Genomic DNA, 18,178 nt, shown 5'->3' on the forward strand with positions numbered 1-18,178 from the left:
ATCATCATTTTTTGGTTTGAATCCCTTTATTACCTTCTTGCTGATCTCTCCTTATATCCTGGCCACTGTCAGACCTAGTCTCCACATACCATTATGAATGTTTAGGTTATATAATACTCTAGCTCAGAATGCCTATTCAGTTCAGTTTAGTCACTCAGTTGTGTCTGACTCTTTGCAACCCCATGGACTGCAGCACCCCAGGCTTCCCTGTCCATTACCAACTCCCGGAGTCCACCCAGACTCATGTCCATTGAATCCGTGATGCCATCCAACCCTCTCATCCTCTTTCGTCCCCTTGTCCTCCCACCTTCAATCTTTCCCAGCATCAGGGTCTTTTCAGGTGAGTCAGTTCTTCGCATTAGGTGGCCAAAGTATTGGAGTTTCAGCTTCAGCATCACTAATGAACACTCAGGATTGATCTCCTTTAGGAAGGACTTGTTGGATCTCCTTGCAGTTCAAGGGACTCTCAAAAGGCTTCTCCAACACCATGTTCAAAAGCATCAATTCTTCGGCACTCAGCTTTCTTTATAATCCAACTCTCACATCCGTACATGACTACTTGAAAAACCATAGCCTTGACTAGACAGACCTTTGTTGGCAAAGTAATGTCTCTGCTTTTTAATATGCTGTCTAGGTTGGTCATAACTTTCCTTCCAAGGAGTAAGTGTCTTTTAATTTCATGGCTACAGTCACCATCTGCAGTGATTTTGGAGCCCAAGAAAATAAAGTCTGTCACTATTTCCATTGTTTCCCCATCTATTTCCCATGAAGTCATGGGACTGGATGCCATGATCTTAATTTTCTGAATGTTGAGCTTTAAGCCAACTTTTTCACTCTCCTCTTTCACTTTCATCACAAGACTCTTCAGTTCTTCTTCACTTTCTGCCATAAGGGTGGTGTCACCTGCATATTGGAGGTTATGGATATTTCTCCCGGCAATCTTGATTCCAGCTTGTGCTTCTTCCAGCCCAGCGTTTCTCATGATGTACTCTGCATATAAGTTAAATAATACTGGGTGACAATATACAGCCTTGACATACTCCTTTTTCTGTTTGGAACCAGTCTGTTGTTCCATGTCCAGTTGTAACTGTTGCTTCCTGACCTGCATACAGATTTCCCAAGAGGCAGGTCAGGTTGTTTGGTATTCCCATCTCTTTCAGAATTTTCCACAGTTTATTGTGATCCATGCAGTCAAAGGCTTTGGCACAGTCAAAACGCAGAAATAGAAGTTTTTCTGTCTTAATATAGACCAGTGAAGCAGAGTAAAGTACTCAGAAATTGTTCCAATTATATATGCCAGACACGCAGGCAGATCAATAGGGAAAAAGATGGACACTAGGGGGTTAATTGGTTATTTTTGTGGGGAAAAAAATGAAATTGGATCCACCTGTTTCATTATATGCAGAAGTCTACCTGAAAAATATAAAAAGACAGAACTTTAAAACACCCAAGAAGACTTTTTATCTTGGGATAGAGAAGGATTTCTTAATAGGTCACAGAAAGCTCAAACCATAAGGAAAAGATATTACTCAGTTAAAGTATCTATTCATCAGAAGATGTCTTAAAGAAAATGAAAATATAAGCCAGAAAGTGAGATGAGGCTAACCATACAGTTATCTAGGTTTAAGAGGTTAACACATATAGTTATCCACCTTATACCAGTTATGGACAAGCTAAAAGTTCAAACTTTACAAAACAGACTCATTACTGCTTAAAGCTCTCATTATTCTTAAGTGAAAGTGTGAAGCCCTTTGTGTCTATTATCTGATTCCCATAATGTTGCATCCAGCCCCACTTCCTCCTTGCTCACTGGGTTCCCACCGGACTTCCTTTTCTTCCTTTGTCACCACAGGCTTCTTTCCAGTTCTGGACCTTTGCAGCTGTTTCCTCTCATCTCAGATTCTCTTCTCTCCGCTCTCTGCAAGATGCTCTCGTTCTCATCCTTCAAGTCTTAGTTCTAAGGTCACTTCCTCAAAGGGGCTGTTTCTAATTCTTACGAATGAACCGTTACTTAGCAATTATGTTAAGAACTCCCTAGCGAGGGAAGGCCCTGTTGGGGCAGCAGGTACTTCACTGGGCTGGATGGTGAGGACTTGTGTTCCGTACTCTACAATTAGGCCGACATGTGCAGGTATTGGCCTGTAGAATTCTGCACCCAGTTTCAGTGTGGTTTAGTTTGTCAGATGGCCAAGCAGTTCACCAGCTGGGTGTGTCGTACAGTTCATCTGGAGATAGCATCACACCCCACAGGCTAAGGGCCAGCCCCACAAGAATGCCCCTACTCCCTACACCTTAGACACCAGCCCTAAATCTGGATTATTCTGTGTTTTTAACAATCTCCTCATTTAGTTTAATTAATTAGCCACAGCAGCTCACAGAACTCGGAGAAACATTTAACTTACCAAATTGTGTGTGTACTCAGTTGCTCAGTTAAGTCTGACTCTTTTCGACCCCCTGGAGTGTCGCCCTCCAGGGTTCTCTATCCATGGAGTTTTCTAGGTAAGAATACTGGAATCAGTTGTCATTTCCTTCTCCAGGGGATCTTCCCAACCCGGGGATTAAACCTGTATCTTTTGGATCTCCTGCAGGCAGATTCTTTACCACTGTGCCCCCTGGGAAGCCCTAACATACCAAATCACCCATTTTTTAATAAAAGGATGTAACTGAGGAACAGTCACATGGAAGAGATGCACAGAGCAAGACATGGGGGAGGGGCGCAGAGCCTCCACGCACTTTCCAAGTGCTCTGCTCTTCCCCACATCTCCCAGTGTTTCACCAGACTGGTAGCTTTCCAAACCTTGTCCTTTGGGTTGTTCTGGAGGTTTCATTACATATGCATAGTTGGCCCAAATCAGTGGCAGTGCACTGGTGACTAACTTCACTTCCAGCTACTCTCCCCTCTCTCCTTGAAGGTCTGGTGGCTGAGACTGAAAGGTCCAACCTTCAGTTAAGTGTCTGGTTCCCTTAGCAACCAGCTCCCACCCCTAAGAGCCCTCCAAAAGTCACCTCATTAACCTAACAAAAAGCACCTTTTATTGCTCTCTTTGCTTTGGAAATCCCAAGGATTTTTGGAGCTCTGTGTCTGGAAGTGTAACTAAGACCAAATATATGTTTCTTATGGTAAATCTCAGTATCACAGCCTGTTTCTGTGTTGTTCAAATTACAGTTCCTAGATTGACTAAGTAGTGAAATCAGTAGTGAACATTTTTTATTTAGAAAAAGAAGCGAATAGAAAATACAGAAGTGTGCCACACATAGTATTTAGCATTTGTTAAACTGTTGTTTCATTTTCTTGTGTATTCTGTGCAGATGTACAGCATGCACACACACTAGTTGTGGTCAGAAATGTTGGAAAGCAACTAATCTGTCATCTGAAGTTCTAAGGTCAACTTCAGGGTTACTGAAAAATCTAAAGCAGATAGGCTTTTCAGATACAACTTTACTTTTAAAAAATACTGTAAAGTAACTAAAGAAAACTTTTCTAAGCAGGATCCCTTGGCTTGATTCCAACACAAAATGGAAGCATTGGTTTAAGTAAGATAATGTATTAAAATCTTTTCAAAAAATTCTTTTTAAAAAAATTTATTTTAATTGGAGGCTAATTACAGTATTGTAGTGGTTTTTGCCATACATTGACATGAATCAGCCATGGGTGTAAATGTGTCCCCCATCCTGCACCCCGCTCCCACCTCCCTCCCCATCCCATCCCTCAGGGTCATCTCAGTGCACCGGTCCTGAGCGCCCTGTCTCATGCATCGAATCTGGACTGGTGATCTGTTTCACATATGGTAATATACATGTTTCAGTGCTATTCTCTCAAATCATCCCACTCACCTTCTCCCAGAGTCCAAAAGTCTGTTCTTTATATCTGTGTCTCTTTTGCTGTCTCGCATATAGGGTCATCATTACCATCTTTCTAAATTCCATATATATGCGTTAATATACTGTATTGGTGTTTTTCTTTCTGACTTTTCTCTGTATAATAGGCTCCAGTTTCATCCACCTCATTGGCACTGATTCGTTAAATGCATTCTTCTTAATAGCTGAGTAATATTCCGTTGTGCATATATAAAATCTCTTCAAAAACTTCTTTAAGTAGTTTATAAACAAAAACCTCCAGGAAATTTTATTTCAATTATTGATTTGCTTAGAAATACTTTTCCTAGTAAACTGTGGATCAATTCAGAAAAAAAAAAAATTCTAATAGGATTTCTAATGGGGAAGTTAATATAACAATTCAAGTTTTTTTTCCTTTCCTTTTCTCACTGTTATTACTTTGTTGAGTTAAAACTGCAAGTTAAGACAGTAGAATCCTTGGAACAGGACTCATGGAATTTTCTTCTTTACTTGTTACCTGTTTTCCCCTTAAAGGTCATTCAGAGATTTTGAGGACAAGAGAGATCTGTGGTTTTGGCGTGAGAAACTTAGCCTTGCAGTGATAATCTTTCTTAGGTTACTGTAAATGCCCATCTTTCCCCTGCAGTAAATCTCATGTTTTAAATCATCAAGAAGGAATAAGCTTAGATTGTAAATTTCCTTCCTTTGTTCTTTTTTATATTCTAGCTTTTGCTAGAGAGATTTGTTCAGAGCAGGAACTCCCAGTTTTCTGGCTAGAAGGGTGCATCCTGTTTTCCCCACCTCTCCAACTACAGGGGAGTGGAAAGAACCGTAAAACAAAGTGTACTCATCACCTGGGCTTCCCAGGTGACTCAGTGATAAAGAATTCGCCTGTAGTGCAGGAGATGTGGGTTTGATCCATAGATCAGGAAGATTCCCTGGAGAAGAAAGTGGCAACCCACTCTAGTATTCTTGCCTGGGATATCCCATGGACAGAGAAGCTACAGTTTATAGGGTTGCAAAAGAGTCAGATATAACTTAGCAACTAAACAACAGCAACAACTCATCACCTAGACCTGCTGCTGCTGCTAAGTCGCTTCAGTTGTGTCCGACTCTGCGACCCCACAGATGGCAGCCCACCGGGCTCCCCCGTCCCTGGGATTCTCCAGGCAAGACCTAGATTCACCAATTAACATTTTGTCACTTTTGCTTTGTACGTGTATACATGCAGACAGAAGACTTATATTTTGTGTGTGCTGAATTGTTTGAAAGAGGAAGACTTGATAATATTCACCCCGTAATACATCAGTGTGCATCTCCTGTAGTTTTCCAGCATGAGCATGATAGAGTTAAGACATCCATCTATGGAGTGTGTAGTTCATATTCACGTTTGTCCAGAAAATGTCCTTGATACCACATCTTTCTTCTCAGCAATTGTCCCTCGATCTGTTCTGCACGTACAGGAGCGCTTTTGTTGTGCTGTCTCTTCAGTCTTCTCTCACGCTGCTGATCAACAGTTCCCAAACATTTCACTTTATGACTTTGACCTGGAATCTTCAAAATGACGGTCTTATGGAATGCCCTACAATCTGGACTTGTGCGGTTGTTTTCTCATGTTTGAAAGTGAAAGTGTTAGTTGCTCTGTTGTGTCCAACTCTTTGCCATCCCATGGACTGCTGCCTGCCAGACTCCTGTCCATGGGACTATCTAGGCAAGAATACTGGAGTGGGTTGCCACTTCCTTCTCCATGGGATCTTCCCGACCCAGGAGTCGAACCAGAATCTCCTGCATTGCAGGCAGATTCTTTACCATCTGAGCCACCTAGATTCAGGTTAAGTATTTTTAGTGAAAACACTCCCTGACTGATGTTGTGTATTTCCCAGTTGTATCACATTATTGTTGAAGCTAATCATCTGTGCGGATATCCTTTGACACTGAATAACCTGTTCCCCAGCAACATTTCACCCAGTGGTTTTAGTGTTTCTTGATGCTGTGAATAGATTTGGAGTAATGAGGTGGTAAATTCTAAATTCTTTTCCTTTTAAAATAATATTCTTTCCTGCCTTCCCCCTTGCTCCTTCCCAGTGTGAGTGAGTGAGTAGGTGTGTAAATATAGACTTTTGGATACTTTTTTCCAATGATAGAAGCAATCATTTATTGGGCATCATGCTAAGGGTTTTATATGCTCAATCTTATAAAATTTTCCCAGCAGCCTTGGAGAGGTAGGTTTTATACCTTTTCCCACATTTTACATAAAGAAACTTGAGGTCATGAAGTGACCTGCTCTTGCCCACAGAGATGATAAAGATTCTAGCCGAGTGGCTCTGATGTCCCTTCATTATGGTGCCTCCTTACATATCATCCAGGATTTCCTTTCTCAGACTCATCTCAGCCCCCACAGATAGGGTTCCTACTAAAGGGCATCTTCACATCCCAGGGAGTATAGATACCAGCCCAGTCTCAGGCGTTTTCTGTGCTTGCCGCTTTATTTCAGAGTTCGTTGCCTTCTCTTGCCCAGTTCCTGTGTCTGGTCCCTTTCTTACTTTCCTCATAGAATCAGGTCTTCTGGTTGGGTCAGGGCACACATGTTCAGTGCACCCAACTTGGCCAACTGGTTGGAAGCGTGGTTGTGGTCCTGAGAACTGTTCTCTGATTCTTGGCCTCATGACCCATCGGTACGCCTGTTTTCTTGGGGGTACCATGGAGTCTAATCCTGGCAACTGTTTTTAAAATTATGTTGTAATCTATTACAGTTTTTATTCTTCATGATGCTTGAATTGTCTCAAGTTTTGCCAGTGAGCACCCTTTCGAGTTGACCCGTTGTCCTGTTTGTCATACCTGTTAATCTTACTTTCTGGCAAGGATGGAGCAGGCTCACCTTGTTTTTTTGTTTGTTTGTTTATTTAAAGAAGCCAAGATATGGCACCAAATGTGGTCATTGCTACTAGGGTGTCATTACTTCTAAGAAAGTTGTTGTTTTTTATTTTTTAATCTCTGCAGGATTTTCCTGTTGATAGAATTATAGAGTGAGAGGTGCTGGACAAGAAAACCTCTGCTTGGTTTCCAGTTGGAGCTGTCTAGAGTTGGCAGGGATTTGTGTAGACTGAACCTCTACACTCACACTGCTCTTGCTCAGGGATTGGTCAAGGAATTGGGGACATTTGATTAAAAAGAATTTCTTTTTTTGCTGGCAGAAAGACATTTCCTCTGAACTTGATCCGTTAGTAGTTCTTTTTTTGCCCTCATTCCAAACTTGAATATGTGAGGAGATAATTCTTTGTTTCAGAAACTTCAGTAAAAACTGTTAACAGAATTGAGGCTGTATATACTACCTCATTGCTATATATTTTCAGAAATAATTACTGGCTCTTTTTCACAATTAAATTAATTATCCTGATGGAGTACTTATTTGCTTAAGCTTAACGTTCACTCCATTTTAGTGTTTATTCTTTTGAATGGCCTATCAAGGGAAAAGAAAAAAAAAAGATTTTTATTTTGTGTTGTGGTTTGAGATAAGAGAGTGTTTTCTTTTTTAAATAAGGCACCCAAGATAGTGACGGCCAAGGAGGCACAGCCAGAAGAATTTTTCCAATATGTATATCTTTGTCAGTGTTTTTCAGTTATGGTTACATAGAGTATATATTATTTTAATGTTCAAGTGGCACTATAGTGTATTCCCTGCTCTTTTTTTGTTTGTTTTTTATTTTTTCCTTATAAACATTTTTTTTTTACCCTGTTGCTTTGTGATTAGAGTGGTGTTTTTATTTAAAGATGGTCACTAATACATTGGTTTTATTGACTAACTGGGAATCATTATCAATTATACCTGTCACTCTACTGCTAGGCTAGTTTCTAGGGAGAGACTTACAAAGAAGCTTAAAAATGACCACTGAATATAGAAAGTGATTTCTTTTATTGATGTAAACATTTAAAAACCTACTAAAGTATTTCAGTATATCTGTCTTACATTTTTATCATCCATCTTTTGGTAATTTAACCTCATTTTTATTTTATAGTTTTATATTTTAAACACTTGCTAAAAATAGCTCCTTTCTATAGGATGCCCTGAGTGTTCTTGTTTAAAATTTTGTATGTATAATGGATGACTTACAAAATGGGTTTATGGGTAGCCCCCTCTCATTTTTTTCTCTCCTAAATTCAAGGCATAATCTATTCAACATTACGATTATAATCTGGATGTTGTCATTCATAAAATCTTTGAAAGGACTTTATAATTTTGTTATAAAAACAAGTGAAAAATTAAAACCTCAGGGCAGTGTGGCGTTCTGGAACAGAAAAATGACATTAATGGAAAGCTAGAGAAATCAGAATGAATTCTGTGTTAGATTAATAGTAATGTCCAATGTTAATTTTTTAGTTTTGATAAGTTCTCTGGGTATGTAATTTTTTTTTTATTTTTGGTTTTGATAAAGTCTACAGGTATGTAAGACGTTTTTGCATTAGTAGAAGTTGCGTAGAGGATATATAGGAACTCTATGTTTAGTTGAAAATTAATTTACCCAAAACTTTAAATATGCAGCCATATGACTAAATAGTGGTGAGCCAGGTGCCAGGGTACAGAGTCCTGAGGCTTCTGTCTTCTCCCTGGAAGGTCACAATCTTGTTGACAAGTCAAGGTCGTCTTCTCCATAAGCAGGTGAGTAACAGTACCTTTATGAGGCAGCCTGTGCCAGTGAATGATAGAGGGAGTCCTATGAGATAGTAGACGCAAGGTGTGTTTGGAGAGGCCTTTGCAGAACCGGTGAAACATGAGCTGAGCAGGATAGCTGAGTACAACTTTGATAAGTAATGAAGAGGTGGTTCTAAGAGACAGGAGCGGCCATGGATTGAGAAAAAAGTATTGGCAGTGATGATGCATTGTGGGTTCACTGCAGTCGAAATGAGCTAGTGCAGATTTGTACTAATCAAAGTATGGGGTGCTGAGGGTCTAACTGATATGGTGGGACTGAGAATTGACAGGATTCCAGGATGATGGATATAGAAACACAAAAGGAAAACAAATGAGTGGTGACTGGTAACTTGAGGCAGCGAAAGTTACTTAGGGGATAGGTTTTGTTAAAGTTTTTCAGGTAATGCTGGACTGCCAAGTAGAATTGTACGGGGAGGAGTTACACCGGGGTACTGGAGCGTAGGAATGCAGCAAAAGGCTTGGGACTCTATAGTGAACAGAAGGAGAAGTCTAGAAGGAAATTTCACAGCATTCAGAGAGGTAACAAAGAGAGACTGAGTGCTCACTTTGGATTTCCAAAGCAGGTAGGGGAGAGTCTCATGAGGAGGATATACTGGCTCTGGCTGTAGATATGTCAGAGAGAAAAGCCACTGTGAAACCTTGAAAAATTGCTATCTGAATGGTCATCAGTTTTTCAGATTGATGGGCCTGAAATCCAGATTATGGGGAATTAAGCAGTAAGGGGTGTGTGTGTGTATACAGGAGGGGGTTGTTGACACTAGTTTTTAAAGATGTTTGGCTCTGCACAGACAAGGATATATACTTACAGACCTAGCTGAAGAGAGTAAAGGAAGGTTATTTAAATTTAATAAACATTTATTCACTGCCAATTATATGGAAGATATTTTGTTAGGGGCAGTGGAGAACACAAAAAGTGATTAAAATATAGTGTTTTTTCCCCTCCTGAAAAAGTGCTACTTCAAGATCTTTTAGTGTTAGATAGGTGTTAAAATGCTAGCGATGATGCTTGCAAGCAGCAGAACAAGATCAGTGACAGAACCAGCAACAGAGAGTTGGAGAATCGATGGAGCAGCAAAGGGAGAGGGAAGAAAAGAGATGGCAGGTGAAGGCGAGGAGTCTGAGCCTTGGAAGGCAAAAGGGATCCCCTCTCTCCTAAGACAGGCACAGTGGAGAAGAGCAGACCACCAGTGTTAGAGCTATTATGAGATAGAATAGAGCACAGGTGAGCTTTCACTGTGAATCGCATGTGCTGCAGACTAGGGGTATATATTTTTCACTTTTGGAAAGTTCTGGTTGAATGGGAAAATGAAGCGCTTATTTTTGGTCCTTTGAGACAAAAAGAAAAGTGAAACACTTGGGCAACTGAGACATTGCTTTTAGCTTAGGATTTGTTTGTTTTTAATGTTTTATAATGAAATAAACATTTTTAATTGCTCAGATACTGTGTGAACCTCTCAGTGTCTGCAGTTAGCTAGGCTGTGTGTCAGATGCGGATTCTCACAAAGCTTAGAGCCTAGGAAAGGTGGTAAGAGGACATAAAGTGAAAGTGTTAGTCACTCAGTCGTGTCCGAGTCTTTGTGAGCCCATGGACTGTAGCCCACCAGGCTCCTTAGTCCATGGGATTCTCTAGGCAATATGCAGGCTCTTAATAAATGCTTGCTGACTGGACTCTTCATCTGAGACAGAAAGTGGCTATGTGCCCATCCTGTGCACACAAGGAAGTATTAGAAGATTTAGAGAAGAAAGTGAATTGGAGCAATTTTCTGGCTATTTCAATAGAACAAGGTTTTGAAATAAATTTGCCATATGTTTACCTAAAGGCCTTGTTCCTTCATAGACCTTTTTTCCATATGTTTAGAAAATATTTTGTGCTCATATTTTTTGGTCACAACTGCTGAAGTACTTTTAAGATCATCCTTACCAGTGAAGGGAAGCAGAAGGTGCCACCCCACACATTTTTGAGAAAGCTATTTTGTGCAGTCCTGCTTGGAAAGAAAATTATAGAGAAGACTGTTTAGGTATTATAGGATAGGCCTGAAAAGTGATTCTCAAGGTATTAATTAAAATGTAATCACTACAGAAGTTAGTCTAAGAGTTTCTCAACACATGTTCTGACAGAACGTTGTTAAGCAGAGTCTTGGTTGACGGGACTCCTGTTGAGGGACATGCTTAACTTAACCGAGCCCCGCTCCTCCCCCTTGGAAGAGGCAGGGAGGGCTACCCACTGAGGTTCCCGAATCCTTGCTTTGCTTCGGCGGAGGTCAAGCACTCCCTTTCCAGCCTCTTGAGGGCTTTCTCCATGTGTTGCCAGTGTGTGCTGGTAAAAATGACTTTAAACTCTTGTCAGCACAGTTACTGGTGCATGCATCACAGTCCCACTCAGATAAACCTGTCACAACACAGAGGCGGCCACTGGAGAAGAGTACAAGGGCAGGCCTCTAGCTTTTCATTCGAGCATCACTAAACGTGCGCAGAGTGCCCAATTATTTCAGCATTATTGAGCAAGCCTACAGGAGGACCCAAGCCTTGCTACATTAGATTTTCTTTAGTAATTTGCTCAAGTACCGCTGAGGACACTTAAAGGGCTTAAAACGGTGGCTGCAACCAGTTTCCTTTTCTGGGTTGTTAATTCAGGTTTTCTCTTTCAAATTAACTCTGGCCGCATGCTGTGCAGCGGTTCTGGGAGAACTGTTTAACACTAATTTTCTCAATTTTCAGCTTTTTTTCCTTCAGCATAACTGCTTTAACAGTTAGTCACATATATGTTTTGATTAGAGATGTATTATAGTGAGGCTCTATGTTTTTGGAGACCAAAATACAGACGCTTTGTTGAAGAAGTCTAATTTCAGCTATTAAAAGTAACCTAGATAATTTCATTATTTAAAAATTAGGTTATTTACAGTGCATTGCAAAACCAACAAATCCAAGTAAAAAATATAGCGTTTCTCTATTATTCATCTCCCTCCCTTAAAAAAAAAATATATATATATATGGGATGTCTGACCCTTTATATGTATTTATAAAGGATAAATCTTTTCTTTCATGGGTGCTGGGCTTTCCAGGGTCTTCTTGCACCACTTTCCTCTCCTTTTGTTGTTGAGGGGTGACTCAGATACAAGGAACAAGTTCAATATCTTTGTCTCGTTTCTCACAGCAGCAGCAACTCCAGGCCCAGCATCTATCACATGGACATGGTCTGCCAGTGCCTCTGACCCCACACCCTTCGGGGCTTCAGCCTCCTGCCATTCCGCCCATTGGTAGCAGTGCCGGCCTTCTGGCCCTCTCCAGTGCCCTGGGAGGCCAGTCCCACCTTCCAATTAAAGATGAGAAGAAGCACCATGACAGTGATCACCAAAGAGGTGAGTGATTTTCTCAGAATGTCTGTCTGGTATCACCTGTCTGCTGCTGAGGGTCAGTCTGGATGTCCTTGTTTGCCTGTTTCTGGATTTCATTTTACCTGTGGCTAAACAAAGGATTTCCCCTGGAAGGTAAATTAATGATCAGAAGCAGTCTTTGCACAGTGGTCCCCTATTGACTGGCAAGAGTTAATACGCTCCCCAAAGGTATAGGGGGACACATTTCCTGGTTATTGGCTCTGATCCTTTGCTGCATCCCCAAGTCTAAATCAGTAATGAAGTGCCACAGTACTCTGTGTTTGAAATTGTGAGTGGCATTATTAGCTAATTTTGACCGAATCCATTTTGGGGAAGGTTTTACTGATAAAGGCTCACTTCATAATTTGACAGACCTAATTATTATTTTTAAATCAGGTCAGTCTGTATAATGCAGTGAAAATCTTGCAGGTAAGAAAATAATTTAGGTAGTCTTAGTAATTGAGAAGTTGGTTTAACTACCTCTCTCACCCAGTCTCTTTAGAAGCATGAAATTAACTCATTTCTGTGTATAAGAACAACACGGTTGTTTATGTAAATGATTTTAAGTTGTGTTCTTTCTAGTTTGGTTTCTTCCCTCCACTGAAATAGATGATAATGCAGACACATTGTGATCTAACTGTATGTTTGTATGGTGCTTATTAATAGCTTTTATTATTTAATGACACAAAAGCAAATGAAAGTCTCTCCCAGCATTCCTTTGTGGGAATTTACTTAGTCCTACAATGGGTGGTTCTTGGTCGGAAGGGTGTGGTTATAATTAAAACCCCATATCTCTTCTTGTTTCAGTGCCATTACCATGAATTATAATCTTGGGTAAATGATTTTTATCACATAAACATAAATGTCCCTTCTCTGATGTTAGAAATTCTGTACTGTTTGTCATATAGTTATCTTAGTGCTATGGTCCAGAACTGAGGCGTGTCTGTAAACACTTAAATGGAAAAGTCAATAAGGAATATAAATAACAAGAATATCCAGCTTTGGTTTCTGAAATTATGTCAAAGGTAGCTTGGTGCTCTGTGGATCTGGTCAAGTAGTAATTAATTTTAATTAATTAACTTTACAGAAAAGTTGACATCTGTGTTATTTATTATTTAGTAGAGATCAAATTTGACAAGTGTGTGATTTTATGTAAACTAACTGGTACTTTTCTTTTTTGCCTTCTTCTCCCCTCTTGACCTGCCCTTGTTGCTGCTGTTTTGCCTATAGACAGAGACTCCATCAAGGTAGGACTCAAAGTTACAGATGAGGGAATGACTTGCCATCAGGCTATAAACAATTTGAATAAACCTAGTAGTGGATTCTTTGAGGTTTACCAAGATGGTTTGATGGGCTTCACCAAATAGTGGTGAACTGCATTTTTAGATTCTTTCAGTTGTGCATTTGAGATTTTTGAAAAAATTGGTCCTATTTCTCTATCAGAATCAAGATTTATAGACCAAGATTGAATTATAAGATCTGGCTTGTGTTGCTCTTTTTATTATGTCTTTGCCATGTGAAAAAGAATAACTGCTTTTCTTGAGTTAAGCTTTGGCTGTAAGATAGGTAATGATGGGGAAAAAATCTATTTATAAGGAAATACACATTTTGGGAAACAGTTCCAGCCTACAAAACTCTTTATTAAAACGTTTAAGAGCATTTTTCTTCACCAGAATGAATTGTTTTTTGTTTGTTTTGTTTCTTAGTTTAATGACATCTTGGTTTCCAGTATAGCAAGTTATTCTCCTTGGGTTTTACATCTGTCTTACCTGCCTCCTCTGTGTCTTTATAGAGAAGTTATAGGGAAAGAGGAAAAGTATTCTAGGGCCTAATGATTTGGATGTGCTTGTGTAATACCATAATGAGGTGTGCTAAGGATACCTGAATTTATATAGTAAGGAAACAAGAAAAACAGGCAACTGTGGCAGGAAATGAGTAAAGTATGAAATTGCTTGATAACTTTTGGATCATGCACAATGTAAATATGCTGCTGTATTGTGGATAATTGTGTTATACATGCCATTTATATTTTGTATAGATTAGAAAGCAAAGGAAGTTCTCAAGCACAGATGCTGTCAATTCGTTGTATTTTACAGTAGTTGAATGTTTTAGAGCATATGCAGTTACATCTCTTGGAGCTTTTAATGAAGTTATGCATACAGAAACTAAAATCTTCCCTTGAAACCACCTGTGCTATCACTTTGAATGCTTCTTTATTCCTTATTTTTTTTTTAATAATAAAGAGGAAGTAGAGTTTTTCCCCGAAGCCATTAAATGATAGAAAATAAAATATATCTATTTTACCCTTCAAAAATCTTTGTAATTTGGAAGGATATCTGCATACCCATAGAAATGTCAACATTGACAAATAGGAACTGCACACTTTGAATTATTTAATTTTGCATTTACAGTTGTGTACTTTGTTGTTAGTATGAGCATCAATACTTAAACTCAAAAGCTTTCTTAATCAGAGTGTAGTAAGTTCTCTGCACATATGTACTTAGGGAGTAGTACGTAAATGGCATTGACCAGGATTTGCTGGTAGCAGCCCTTGGGAAGCCAGCCTAGTTATTCTGAGGCCAGTGACATAACCATTCCCTGCCTTCGTATGATAAATACATACCTTCACAGGCAGGCCAGTGAGCTAAACAGAAGCCTCCTCTCATTCCCCACTCCCAGAAGACTGAAAATATTTATACTCCAGTGCACACTTTTGCATCAGTTTCATTTTATAGTTCCTCACGCCAGAGTAGGGTATATTTTGAAATCGTATATAATCATTCAAGATGAGTCTGGGAGTAAGTATCTGTGTAGCTTGGAAACCAGGGGAGAAGCAAAAGGAAATAGAGGCGGATGATTTTGCCTTGATTTATTGTGGAATGGTAGCTATAAATAGATATTTTTGTTGGGTACCGTTTTTGAATTGAAGTTGCACTGTGTCAGGTTTGGAGCTGTCCTGTGGCTTTGCTAGGTGAAATAGTTCACTAATTTTTATAAATGTGTTCTGTGACACTCAGAAAAGCTGTTAGTTGCTTGTTCCATCGATCGTCCTCATCCTCCCATAAGTGGTTCCTGGTTAAGAGGGGCTTTTTATGATTGTCTGCTGTGTGACTGGAGATGGTTTTTATCAGCCGGAGCATGCCAGTTGCCTGCAGCTGGAGTCAGGCTTGTATGAAATAATTTATTCATGCAGGATAATGCTCCTTAACATTTAACAGGTAATGAACGTGACATAAATTTCCTTCTTGCTTTTAATTTTTCCCTTTCCTCTTCTAATGTGCAAACAGGCTGCTCTGGTACTCTAAATAATAAGTAATTTTTGGCCATCTGTCAAAAGGAAATTTCAATACAAATTTAAATTAATGGTGCCTGAAATTTTTTATAGCTCTCTAAAAGCCTCTAATGTGCAGAAAATTCTGAATCTGCTGGTAGTAATTAGTGTTGCATGTAATGAGGATGTGGGCAATGTTATATAGTCCCAGTGTAACATTTTGATATGGTAGCAAAATTTTGATTTATATGAGGTTGTGGATGGGTTTAATTGTGAGAGACACTTTAAAATGTTTTCTTGATGTTACAGATTATTAAACAGGACAGATTTCAGAATAGCTTATAAAATATAAATTTAAACTTACTCTAAAGATTAAGGTAATTAAGGTGCTTTACCTTTAGGTGGCAAGTAAAAACGAAAGAAATTCCCTTGTTAAAGTGTTGGTCTTTTTTTCTTCCTTTTCTCTTCTTGAAGGTTCTGTGGCTACTAAACCAAGTACTGTTGGCTTTATTGATCTTGTTTTCTATAGCTCCAGTAGCCAAGTTCATTCATAAGCCTGTTATTTGCAGACTTGAACCTGACGTTTTTCAACAAGGATGGAGAATGTAAATATGAACCTAAAAGAGAAAGCACTGTAGGAACCCAAGGATCATTTTATTTGGTGAGGAGAAACAGAATGGTGTGTATTCTGGGGCTTTAATAGGAAGGATCCAAGGCACCTGCTTGTCACTTGGCCATCCAGTACCCACGTTCATGTGCCCATTGTAAGCCCTGGATTTAGAGGCTGAACATGGCAGGAAATACAAACCATGGTCCACTCACGCTCTTAGTTGGAAGGGTAGAAAGCACAAAAGAAGTTCCTACTTCTCCTTCCTGAGTGGGAGCTTTTTCAGCATCTTCTGGAGTTTATCTTGAAAAGATCCATGTGAAACCAATGAAATATTTTCTGAGGTGATAAAATCTTCCTCCGCCCCTCCCTCCTGTGTGCTGAGGGGCAGAAGTTGGTGTCCCCACAGTGGTGACAGAGCAGACATTCCCATCTGCTTCCAGGAGCTCCCTAGCTGCTGGAGGTCTCAGTTCATGAGAGGATATCATTAGGTTCCTCACATCACTGTTTCCACCTCATTGACTGATGTGAGGGTAAGGATTAAGAATTGTGAAGCCCAGATTCCCTAAAATTTAGTAGGAATCTGAAATTGAGAAATTAATTTTATTATACCCCAAAGGCCTATACCTCCTAGCAAAAAATAGCCACCAAAATCAAGACCAACTTGAATATAAATGGCAAAATTCACTATCACCAACTATTGATTAGCTCCATGGCCTCTCCCAAGTTGGTATTATTGTGCTGGCCTTATTACTTCCTAAGTCCTTCTTAAGTATATTATGTATTCTTGTTTTTTTCTCCAGCATGCAGTAACCTCAAGTCAGGCCCATGAGGAATTTGCAGTTTTTTGATTGTAAAATATAGCATAATTACATTGTTTTCCTCGAAGTGGTGGTGTTTTTACTTTCATTATTTCATTGGATTGTCTTTCCCAAAGTGCCATATGCATCATCAGAGTATGATTGTTTTTAGTGATTTTTGTACATTGCCAAATGAACCTCCAGAAGTGCTGCAACATTTAAAAATGCCAGATGCAATATTTGAGTATATTTTCACACAATCCGCCAATCCTGAACTTAATAGCTTTTGTAATTTTTGCTGGTATAGTAAGTATGAATAGTGCACTTAAAAAAAATTTTTACATAAAGATATTTTTCAAGTGAAATGTTTTTCTGTGGGTCTGTTTGCTGTGTTACCTGCTCCTGAATGGATTCCTTGTTTTTGTTTAAGGGTCTTCATAATGATCTGCATATTAGTTGTATCTATGGCAATGCCTCTTTTTCCTGTCTTCGCTAGATTTTGGTATTTATTCTGTGTAGATGACTCCAGCGTCATACTTTGGTTTTTTTTTTTCTTCTTGTCTCTGGTTATTCTCTATTGTCAGTAAAGGTTTATCAATGGACAATTAGACTAAGGCTCTTTTGTTCAAATTGAAGTGTACGATTCAGGCCAAGAAAGCCCTTTAGCCTCATTAGTTGAGTGTTACAGGTGAAAGTGGGTTTTTAGCTTGAATTAACAGAATGGTTACTTCTGTTGGCTGGTTCACTTTATGCATTAAAATTTAACGGTGAAAGGTTCTGTTCCAGGGTCTTGTGTGACCTGTGTAACTTGGTTTTTATTCCCTTCTGTCTCTTTTTACTGTTGCAAAGAAATATCCATCAGAAAAGAGTGCCTTTAATATGTTTAACCACTTGGCATGTCCTTTGTGGGAGAAAACAAAGAAGAAGCCACTTGAGGAGGAAGGGTGGGCCAGTAGGAGAGGCCTGAAGTTTAATGTCTCTTAATTTTCTTAATTAGAATGCATTTCATCTCTTGCAAAAATATTACATCATAAAGTTTTTGTTCAACATAATCTTCTTTAAATTTTAAGGGGGCTCAATATTTATTTGTTTAAACTGGAATTTGAATTTTAGAAGCATTTGTTTCTCAAAATGTAGATAACCCAGGCAGTTGGGGTTTTAACACTCACTTCCCTTCCCCCATGCACCTGTGTAATCTTATCCTTCCTGAGAAAGCTTGGTGGAATTGCCTATAGACTTTAGAAGACAAAGGCCTTAAGTTGAAATCCATAAAATACTATAAAGAGAGGATATAATTAAAAAACAAAACACCACCAACAAACTAAACTGTAGCGGGGCTTGCGTTATCTCCTGCTGTCCCCTTAGACATCAGTAATCTAAGAAAGGGTGTGTCATTAAGGGCTGTAACTTGGTCTCTGTCCACTCTAACCTATTGAAAAATTATGTGAAACCCTACTTATGCAGTCAACCCCACTGATCTCTGAGCATGCATAGCTCATAGTTCAGATTTCATCGTGAAGGTAGTTGGTGAGGAAAGCTTTGTTTGTTATTTTGTATATGATTAAAGGTTTGGAGGTA

At 39.3% G+C, this 18,178-nt stretch overlaps 1 protein-coding gene across 6 annotated transcripts in view; it reads left to right on the plus strand.

The window, feature by feature from the left end:
• Nucleotides 1-18,178, plus strand: part of TLE4 (transducin-like enhancer of split 4) — a 154,100-nt gene that overhangs the window by 67,055 nt on the left and 68,867 nt on the right. For all 6 annotated transcript variants that reach the window (XM_010851142.1, XM_010851144.1, XM_010851143.1 and 3 more), the window contains 2 exons: nucleotides 11,703-11,907; nucleotides 13,153-13,169. In XM_010851142.1, the coding sequence (XP_010849444.1) occupies nucleotides 11,703-11,907; nucleotides 13,153-13,169 (222 nt within the window). The remainder of the gene's footprint in view (nucleotides 1-11,702; nucleotides 11,908-13,152; nucleotides 13,170-18,178) is intronic.

This window comes from Bison bison, unplaced genomic scaffold, assembly GCF_000754665.1.
Source record: "Bison bison bison isolate TAMUID 2011002044 unplaced genomic scaffold, Bison_UMD1.0 scf7180017864298, whole genome shotgun sequence".
In the NCBI taxonomy this organism is placed as follows: domain Eukaryota; kingdom Metazoa; phylum Chordata; class Mammalia; order Artiodactyla; family Bovidae; genus Bison; species Bison bison.